Raw genomic sequence first — 10,920 nt, forward strand, 5'->3', positions numbered from 1 at the left:
CATCACAAACGGATTTTCTTTAAACTTAGGAAATTGACACAAAATAATGTTTTTCTTTTCATTTAGATTCATCTTGCCATGGATTCTGTTGAATTCTATTTTATCATTTTTTGCAGATTCGTTGGGCTCGGAATTATTTACATCATCAAAAATGATCAAGTGTTTTGGAACTACCAATTTTGATGTGGTAGTTTCCACGATACTTTGGACATCAAAATCCTTGACATTTGTCGTGGCTTCCATGCCTTTCAAATCCGTCTTTTCAATTTCATTCTGTTGAATTACTGCACTGCCTGATTTCGCTTTATTTTTCAAACCCCAATCATCTTTCATCTCTTCGAATCCCTGATCATCCTTTGATATGTCAAGAACTTTTGGTTTTACATGGTCTACGGAGCAATAAATACCATCGATTAATTTCTGGTCTGTATTATATCGATCATAGGTATTTGATTGTCCAAAAACATTTTCATCCAGGGTAGAATATTTTCCACGAGATTTAGTAAATGGCTGTTGACTCTCTAGCAAGCATCTTCCAAAATCTGCAATCTCTGAATTATCAGAAGAATCATCTTCAAATAAAAACCTCACCATTGGAATGTAGTTTGATTGATTATCGGTAACCAAATCCGAGGCTTCAGAGTTCATAGGTTTTCCAATTGGTAATCTCCCGAACTCACTCTTATAATATTCTTCCAAGTTGCAATATTCAGAATCATCATCTTCCAAGGTTTCTGAAAAGATATTAAGGGCTTTATCAGATTCTGTGCAAGGGGTAGTTCCAACCGTTGAATTAGACCCACGAAGAGTATCATGTCGATTGGGTTTATAGGCATCATGGACTCTATCACTATTGCTAACAATACATGTGTCACTACATAGTTTTTGAAGATTCTTTAAATCAAATTTACTACATAATTTTTCTTCTATTTCTTTAGGCTTATGCTCACCAGCAATCTGTAGAAATTTCATTTTATTCCAAATTAATGAATCCTCCTCTGTCCATTCAACATCAGTTGCTGTTTTTCTGGTCACTGGGTGAAATGTGATATTTTCCAGATCAAAACAAACCGATTTGAGGTTTTTCATAAAAGGAGGAAATTACTATAATTTAAAGGACACATTTCCAATAGTTTTAAAGGAGAATAATATTCTTGGAATTCCAAAAGATTAGTTCCATATATTATGTATGAAATAACCTATCATCAAAATAAATAAAAAATTATAAGAAGTTGAAGATGAAATTAGAAGTATTTGGCCCGGTAATAAATAGAAATAACAGAGAGTATTCCCCAGCTCCATTATTTTGGCATTATAACTCGGTTGATGCGCCAGCTCTCCAGCTAACAATAAATTCAATAAACCTTTTATTCTGTTAATAAAAACTGTTTCGTTCTTCAAAAGCTTTGCGGACCTTCATTTTGTAGGTAATAGAATTTCTACACTTTTCAACAACACTATTTAGTGTCTCATCTGCACTAATTTGATCCAAGAATGCCAGAACCTTTTCCCGATAACCATCTTGCAAAATATTCTTTAGAGAATACTCTATAACACGCCTCAACAATCCAGAGTCTGCCACCTGACTTTTAATTTGATCAAAGTTGTCAATAAAAAACTCTGCAATATCGTTTCTAAATTCCAAGTTCGAACTTAAACCTGCAAATAGGTAGATAATATCCTGATCCTCCACAAATGAAATATCCTTAAAAAGTTTTACAAGATTCTCTTTAATCTTAACAGTTCCTAGGGCAAACAAGGCTGCTTCTTTCTGGCCTGGAAGATTACTATTAAGATAAAAATTCTTTACCTCTTCAAAGTCTTCATCAACTATAGTCATAAAATATTGCTTTTTAAACTCCTGATGGACATCCAACGATGTTACTTTTAAGGTTCCTGCAAGAACAGCATGTGATACTAGCATACTAGCCAAGGACAGTCCTTTTATAGAGGTTGGTGGAGAAAATAGATCGTATTGCTGTGCTCTCTTTTCAGTAAGTAGATTCACAACCTTCACAAGCCTGTCTCTAATGTCTGGCATGTCATAGAATATAGATTTAAGTGCAACAACATTCCCCAAGACATTTGAAAGAATTTCATGATTGGGTTCATTTGTCAACTTTTCAATATATTTGATGGGAAACTCTCCCTTTAGTGCAAGTCCCATTTGAAATGAGTCTGCAAACAGATTCAATCTATTTTGGTTACTCATTTTAAGCTGAATAATTTTATCAAAAACATCATTGGGATATAGTACCCTGTAAAACCCGGAAGCGTCATCATTGATTTTGTAAAGATCGGTTACTTTTTGAATTCTAATTTCTTTTTCCCTCATAAGTACTTCCGTTACGATTTCAGCTTTATTACTATCTTGAAACCATCGTATCTTGATTGGAATCGGCCAGGATGGGTCATTTTCCTTCATATGGCCAAGTGTGAATCTTTTTTGGATCAAATAAATATAATCTGATTCATCTTTAACTTCTAAATATGGAAATCCATTTCTAAAAATCCAAGGATCTATAATAGATGTAACAGTATCCCCAGAATTTCCATCTTGTGGAACACCCTTTTCTTTCTCCGCATTAATCAAATTAAGCTTTCCGTCCATTATTTTCATTTCATCAATCAGATTGAATGCTCTAGAGATCACTTGTGGCAAATTGTCCGCTTCATCCTTAGCATTGATCTGTGAGTCTAGAGAGTTCCACAAATCGCTTGTAACGCTATTTTTATACTTAAATTCTTTCAGGTATTTTTTTAGACCACTTTGGAACTTTTCTGGGGAAATCCAGTTCTCTAACATTTTTATGACTGAGGATCCTTTCGAATATGAAATTGCATCAAAAATTTGGCCTATTTCATTTGGGCTGTACACTTCACCTGCAACCTTGTGTGTGGATTGTAAAGAATCAGCTAGCATTCCACTCTCAACATCATCATTAATAAATGCAGTCCAAACATCCCAATCAATGATTTTTGTCTTTTCAATCGCTAGAGACGCTGCCCATGTAGCAAATCCCTCATTCAGCCACAAATCATTCCACCATTTCATTGTAACCAGATTCCCAAACCACATATGGGCAATTTCATGGCAAACCGTCACAGTGATATACACCTTAGACCTGATAGACGACGATGATTCGTCAAACAGCAAATTTGTCTTCCTAAAAATAATCAGTCCCCAGTTTTCCATTGCTCCCATTGCAAAGGATGGAATTGCCACTAGATCTAATTTTTTTAATGGATATGGAATTCCAAAGTATTCTTCAAAAAATTTCAGACACTTTGAAGCGGTTTCAAGAGCATGTAGCCCCCATTCTTTTTCTTCAGGAGTTGCATATACACGGATAGGTATTGTAGATGTGGATTCGATATAATCCAATTTCCCTACTACAAAGGCTACAAGATAAGTGGACATTATCGGTGTTTTTTCAAAGGTGTACCTTGTTTTTTTCGTGTCTTTAACTTTTTCAACACTTTTTTCGGATGAATTGCTTAGTGCCATGTATTGGTCTGGAACTACCAGGCTTATATTAAACTCAGCCTTTAAATCGGGCTGGTCAAAACAAGGAAATACAGCACGAGCATCTGAAGGTTCGAAATGAGTAGAAAAAATATTTGTGTCATTGTATTCCGATTTATATAACCCATTTAACTTTGAGAAGTTTCCAGAATATTTTACAAGAATGTTTAATTTCCCCGAAATTGACTCTGGCAACTTTATTGTTAGAAATTCGTCTTTTTCAGAGAATGTTATTTCTTGCATTTCTGTTGAGCAGGATTTATCTGCCAAGGAAGAACAGTCATCTTTGAATACCTGTATTTTCTCTATGTTTAGATTTTTTGAATTCAAGCGTATCTGATCGACTCTATTCTGTGCATATGTAAATATTCTAACCTCTCCATCAAATTTCTCTTCCGAGATGTCGATTTTAATGTCATATTCATAGGGCACTATTTCTGTGCTCAAATTTTCTCTATGCTGCGCTGTAGACATGATCATCGCATAAAGTAAGCCAAAAAATCTCATCAATATTTACTCCTCACAAAAATATATAAATATCTTGAATACAAACAAATATGAACAAATATTATGAATCGATGCATCTATAACTTCAAATTCCAGAATTAGAATCATAAGATAATGTCAGTTTGGTATGATACCTATACAGAAGCATCAAGGATCTGGCCTAACCCATCTAGAAGTAAAAATTTGTTTGAAAGTATGTGATGGATTTCATTCTCAGGACTTGAGTAATTATTTGTGAAGTTAAAACAAAGCATAATAAAAAGCCGTTGAATGAATAAATAGCCAGTTACAAGCATTTGATTTGTAGTTTTTAGACTCTACAAAAAGAAACTTGCTGTCTGTAATCTATTTTCAACCAAAAATGCTCCGTATTTATTTAATAGAATTTTTATTGGTTGGGGATATGGCTTGTTTTAAGTAGTTCTCTACCAACGAATCCTCATTTAAATGCAATAGGAAAATGTTCCTACAGTTTAATTCATTAAAAATAGTGAACCGAATTGATTTATTCTACGGTGACTGATTTTGCTAAGTTTCTTGGAAAATCAGGATCAATTCCCTTTTTAATAGCTAACTGATAGGAAATCAGCTGTAAAGGAATTACAGTCAATATGGCCTGAAGGCAATCAATTGTTCTTGGAACAGCAACACAATTTTCATACTGGCTCTCAATATCTTCACTACAAATAACCATGGGTGTTGCCCCTCTTGCATGGATCTGTTCAAAAGCACTATGGGTCTTGGCATAGAACTCATCATTTGAAATAATTACGAGGATACTCAGGTTTGGAGTTACTAGAGCAAGTGGACCGTGCTTCAATTCTCCAGCATAGATACCCTCAGCATGAATATATGTGATTTCCTTGATTTTCAAAGCCCCCTCAAGACAAGTAGCTGCTTGATAACCTCTACTAACAAGTATCATTGATTCCTGTCCATACAACTGTTCAACAAATTTTTCTACTGATTTCTTGAGCGTAATTGAGATCTTCTCCTGGATTTTTTGCAACTCCGAAACTATTTCTCCTCTTCTCTCCAATAATCTAGAGGATGATGCCTTGCCATTCTTCATTTCATTAATGTATAGGCTGATCAGCACAATACATATAAATTGGCTGGTATAAGCTTTTGTACTTGCTACAGACTTTTCAATTCCAGCATTGATTTCTAAATTGCAATGGTGCTCAATGGACAATTGGTGATCCCAACACAAACCCCTCCTGATTCCTTGCAGTAATGTAGAACAGATATTAAATCTGCAGTTTCTCCAGATTGGCTGATGAAAAATATTACATCATTTGCAGTTATTTTTGGACTATAGTCCATAAAGTTCGATGCAACTTCAACAATAACCGGTTTTTCGGTCATTTCCTCGAATAGCTTCTTATTGGCCAGACACGAATTGTAAGATGTTCCACAAGCAACAAAAATATATCTTTCAGCATCAACAAGCTTATTGGCACAGTGGCTGAGCGATTCCAAATAAACAGTCTTTTTTTCAAAGTTGACCCTTCCTCTCATTGAATTCACTATTGTTTCGGCTTGCTCATTAATTTCTTTAATCATAAAATGATCGTATTCACCTTTAATTGCTTCGCCGATATTATTTTTCAGTTTGGAAATTTTTCTTTTTGAATCAAGCGTGATACCCCCCAATTTGGGAAATATCTCTGCCCTACACTCGTCTATAACTATAATATCTCCATCAACTAGGTTGATAAAGTTTTCTGTGTGGTTAAGAAGAGAAACCACATCAGAGGTTAGATACAACTTCGACTGATTAGAGATCTTTCCATCAACTATGTCTGAGTCCTCACTCACACCTAAAATCAATGGAGCACCAGACTTGACAGCTACAAGTTGATTTTTGTAAAGCCGAGATATTATTATAAATGCATACGAACCTTCACACATACCCTCAATTTTCCTGGCAATTTCCAACAGGGAGATGTTGGAGTCTTCATTGTATAGCTTCAATGCCAACTTACTGATTACCTCAGTATCTGTGTCTGTTTCAAATGTATAAGATTCTCCTAATAGTCTAGTTTTAAGTGTAACATAGTTGGACACTATTCCGTTATGCACCACAAAAAAGCTTCCTGATTCATCACTTGTAACAGGATGAGCATTTCTTTCGGATGCTTCACCATGGGTTGCCCATCTTGTATGAGCTATTCCCACCATGGCTGAATTATTTCCTTTCGACGGCTGTCCACTCATAATCTCTGAAGCTTTCTCCATCAATAAATGCATCCGGCCTTTTACCTTAATATACAGTGGATCTGACTCGCCATCTAATATACACATTCCTGCGGAATCGTATCCTCGATATTCCAGAGCATTGATAAGGGTAACTGCAACCTCTTTTTTGGTCACTCCATTTTCATTTGTTATTATTCCAAATATTCCACACATAAGGGACTGAATAAATTTTTTATTTATCTGAAAATTAAAAAACTATAAAATTATAAATAAAGTATTAAATGTATGATTAATGAAACAGAGCAAAATATTTGGAATATAACTGGTCATTTTTGATTTCTTGCATACAAATTAATTTCCTCATTAATACTTAAAGGTAATCAATCTATTAGTATCCGTGATTCCCTCATACATTTTATTATTCAACTAATAAGGTAGTTAGTTATCCAATATTAATTTTGATAGCTGAAAAAACATGGGTTCAATTGTTTCCTACAACAGTCTTATTAACATAGTGGCAATCAAATGGTTTTTTATTTAACGATATAATGAATTGATCTATTGTCAGGGTCATCTTGGTAATTGAATCATTGCAATTTCCATTTCAGTCATTGCCGTGAAATTGTCATCTATTAGATCTCCAACATCCACCCTTGAATCAAACTCTCCCTTAATCATTCCTCTGGTCAGCACCACAGCTCTTTCAAACTCCTTGTATACACTTACCCATGTTCCAGTAGTAATATGCTTGCATGTGCAGTTTAGACAGGCCAATTCAAGTTGGGAATCATTAGAGAACAACCCACTAAGAAACAATGCATTTTTTATCAACTCTCTGTTTTTCAATCTATCTCTTATCCGAATAGCTGAAAAAATACTTTGCTTTACCTCCCACACTTTAGAGTCTTCGGAAGCAATGACTGTTGCCGTCCTGGGAACAGAATGAAGCAGTGCAATCTCTCCAAAGCCAGTTCCAGATGTCAATTCCGATCTATGCTGGCCACCAACAAATACATCAAATTTCCCTTCTTCAATTATGTACATTTCACTACAGATATCACCTTCCCTGAGAAAAACAGTACCTTTGTCAACACAAACTGGAATCATGTAATCTACTAAATTAATTCTTTGTGAAAAGCTTAGAATATCCTTTGTGAGGCCAGTTCCTAATGCATGCAATAAAATGGAGCGAGTGGAGCATGTTTTTTCAATTTTAGGAAGATCCAACTCTTCTGTTAGTTCATCCACAAAGATCTTTTGAGCACACACACTGGCTCTGCGCTTTCTTCTCCAGTCCTTATTTTCCTTATTTCCATCTTGACTTTGTGCACTCGCAATAAACCTTTCAATATGCAAGATCAACGAGCTCTTATCAAAGATTTTATAGTTCATTCGGTAGAGAACAGCAATTTCGTCTTCTTCTGAAGAAGTAATTGTATATTTAAAGTTTTGGCAGTGCTGACGCACATATTCCTTTATTTTTTCCATTTGGGTAAAAAAACGAATATTTTAGAAGAATAAACTGTAAGTATCAGCAGATCAATTGAAGAAGGCCAAGGATGTAATATTGATGCTTGATAGTCTATAATTTGTGATGATGCTACAATCTTATGGTTATCTGCATCCCAAACTTGGCCTTTGAAGTTTAATAAAATACGCTCTTTCCTGTAATAGAGCTTATAAACGTAACTATTACATTATCAATATTCATAAATCAGCATATATAATTTACGATAAAAGATGATAGATTCTATTTATTGTTTTGCAATCGTCACTCCAGGTTTCACGATACCAATCTTCCAGATTTCTATTTACAGAAATTATATGAAACAGTTTCACAAAATAATATTTAATTCAGTAGAAGTATTCATCTATGCTCTTTTTAGTTCATATTTTGACGACTCTTCAACTGAATATAAATAATAGTACAAATCTGGCTATTGATGTTGGGGAGGTACTTATTAAGAGTACTATGTTTCCAAAACATACATTGGCAAGGCAGGGTAATACAGCCTATCTTATTCCTACCAAAGATTTTTTTACATCAAATTCATATAATGTAATCCCGCCTCAAATAATCCCAACAAACACCGAGATTGATAGTGCATCTATTAACTTGGCTGGTCAATTTCTATGCTCTCCCAATGGCAGTTCTAAGATCAATACATGTTCGGATAGGAATCGTTCAACTTGGAACTTCCGTAAGATCCCCAATACTACAAATTACCAAATTTTTGACGTCCTGTCCAAGGCATGCATGGCAATCGGTTCTCATATAAACTCCAAAGATGCATATTTGCTTGTCGAGAAAAAATGTGACAAGAATGATGAATCACAGTCATTTTTTGGAATCAAAGTATCGTCGAAAACAGATAAAAATATAGTGTATTTGAATAAATATGGAAAAGAAGTTCCAGAGCCCGAAGTTACTAGTTAATAAATTTAGAATTCACATCGGTTCTGTTGACTTGCATGATCCTTATTATAAAAAATGAAATTGAGCCATACACATCTTCATAAATCGGTGGTTTAATACTAGGGTGCCTATGACTCACTTCCAAATTTCATTGTAATCGTTTTCCTACTTTTTTACCCTCAAAATGCTTTCACAAGAAACACAGGATAATCCTGCACAAGACACCTTTTCCAAGGAGGGCCAATCTGCTACGACTCAAAGTGAGTTTATCGATTCAACCAATGAAAAAAACAATGGTTTTAATGAGAAAATCTCGGATAGGGCTGTCCCTACCAATGAATCATCCGCAGATGATATCAATGCCCTCAACTCGGATAAACAGTCCAATAATACAAATCCAGAACTTCTTGAGACTCAACTGAAGTATTGCTCATCAATAGTTACTCGATTAAAGCGTAACCAAAATGTTGGACCATTTTTACATCCTGTGGATGTAGTGGCCTTTGGTATACCAGACTATTATGATAAAATAAAACGCCCAATGGATATTTCAACAATAAGGACCAAGCTGGATAAACGTTCTTCTGTTTCCAAAGTTCCGAATAGTGATTCATACAACTCGGCTGAGGAATTTCATCATGATGTCAAACTAATTTTTTCCAATTGCTACTATTACAATGGTGTAGATTCACCAGTAAGTTTGATGGCCAAAGAGCTTGAAAAGCTTTTTGACAGTCTGTGGGTAGATCTACCAAAAGAGATTGTAAAGAAAACTCAGAAAAGACAGTTCGAGGAGCAAGCAATTCCAAAAAGAACAAAGCACCAAAGCAGTCCTGTAAATTCTCCACCAAATGTTAATCTGAATACTCCTCTTTCCAATAATATCACCTCAGTTCTGAACGAATTGGAAAAAAATAGAAATCGCAAAGTCACCTGGCCATTCCTATTGCCTGTGAGTTCTGAAGAGGTTCCTGGATACCATGATATTATTAACAATCCGATGGACTTATCCACCATTAGGAACAAGGTTCCCGAGTATAAGACTATCCAGGAATTTGAAACCGATTTACAGCTTATCGTTGACAATTGCAAGCTGTTTAATCCAGAAAATACAGATGTTTATAAATTGGGTGAAGAATTTGAGATGTTGTACAAAAAGATTCTAGATGATTTTATTTACCACACTAATACAACTCAGGTCAGAAAAACATTGGAATCGGAGATCGAAGAGTTAAGAAGAAAAATCAGCGAATTTAAAAGCAAGCTTGCGGTGCTGGAGCAAACCAAGGCACACTCCACAGGCAAGAAAGTATTTACTATTGCTGATAGGGAAGAATTAGGCCGTCTCATTCTGAATATGGGAAAGGATGAATCAGAAAGAGTAGTAGATATTATACAGAGAAACTGTAGTAATTTCCAATATATTGGAAATGATGAAATTGAAATTAATCTGCACTGTTTACCCGATCATGTCTTATGTGAAATTGAGGATTTTACACAAAGATTGGATAAGAAAGACATAATTGATGCAGTGAGTGATTCAGATTAATTAAATTTTTATAGGAATGAAATGTCTTTTTTTAATATGATTTTATTTATGTTTGTTGTACATACCTAAATCTGAAAATTGTAAAGCAAATACTCCTGGTTATAATCCATTCCTATATAGCTTCATTCTATCTAAACTGGAAAAGGCTGTTTTTAATGGATAATGTCTAAGAATACGTGCTTTAAGCACCATAAAAGCTTGAACGCTCAAGTAATCGAAAATAAATGATGGTTAAATTAAACTATTTTTGAAACCCTATCAAGTGACTTATTAGAATAATAAAGAATTACTTATAATAACCTGGTATTCGTATAGTTTATTAGTTGGCCAATTCAGGTTCAAATAGTTGAGAAGAATCACCAGTCTTACATTCAGATTTCAGCAACTGCTGGGTTGAAGCAATAACTGATATACATTTTCCTGCATTTTTTATATAAAACTGCCCATTCTTGTAAGGTTCTAAACTAAATCGTTGATTTACTCCCCCATGTTTAGGGTATTCAATGACTTGGTCCATGTTTCCCCTCAAATCCATTACCAATCCTCGCTTTATTAAATTTATTATATATGTGTCCTTTGTTTTACTGTAATCTTCCAAAGATATTTTGGATGCATTGGATCTTGGCCCTACGTTTCCTTCCTTTGATGGAGTGAATCCAATATAACTGCTAGAGCCAGTGTTTTTCAAAAATATCAAATAGCTCGGCGAGTTATTCACGT

The 10,920-nt window shown here is 34.7% G+C and overlaps 2 protein-coding genes and 1 pseudogene across 2 annotated transcripts; 1 reads left to right on the plus strand and 2 right to left on the minus strand.

Moving 5' to 3' along the window:
* Positions 1-644: 644 nt before the first annotated feature.
* LOC147073016 (uncharacterized) lies at positions 645-4,000 on the minus strand. The gene is made up of 2 exons (XM_085945684.1): positions 2,240-4,000; positions 645-734 (listed from the first exon to the last, which is right to left on the minus strand). Exons 1-2 carry the CDS (start codon positions 3,998-4,000, stop codon positions 645-647), a joined length of 1,851 nt encoding a protein of 616 aa, XP_085801810.1.
* A 538-nt stretch (positions 4,001-4,538) lies between these two features.
* LOC147073017 (uncharacterized) lies at positions 4,539-5,105 on the minus strand (annotated as a pseudogene).
* Positions 5,106-8,835: 3,730 nt separating this feature from the next.
* LOC147073018 (uncharacterized) lies at positions 8,836-10,200 on the plus strand. The gene has a single exon (XM_085945685.1). The coding sequence runs from the start codon at positions 8,836-8,838 to the stop codon at positions 10,198-10,200; it is 1,365 nt and encodes a 454-aa protein (XP_085801811.1).
* Positions 10,201-10,920: the final 720 nt, after the last annotated feature.

Source organism: Rhyacophila brunnea, unplaced genomic scaffold (genome assembly GCF_057557595.1).
Source record: "Rhyacophila brunnea isolate RB1 unplaced genomic scaffold, BYU_Rbru_1.0 scaffold_188, whole genome shotgun sequence".
NCBI classification, from domain to species: domain Eukaryota; kingdom Metazoa; phylum Arthropoda; class Insecta; order Trichoptera; family Rhyacophilidae; genus Rhyacophila; species Rhyacophila brunnea.

What these genes read in the sequence shown, in the direction of transcription:
- LOC147073018 (XM_085945685.1), top strand. Translation starts at nt 8,836, where the DNA reads ATGCTTTCACAAGAAACACAGGATAATCCTGCACAAGACACCTTTTCC.
- LOC147073016 (XM_085945684.1), bottom strand. Translation starts at nt 4,000, where the DNA reads ATGTCTACAGCGCAGCATAGAGAAAATTTGAGCACAGAAATAGTGCCC. An exon ending in GGGTACTATATCCCAATGAT is followed by an intron (nt 735 to 2,239) that starts GTTTTTGATAAA and finishes ATATCTTTTCAG; the next exon opens with AAACCTTGGAAGATGATGAT.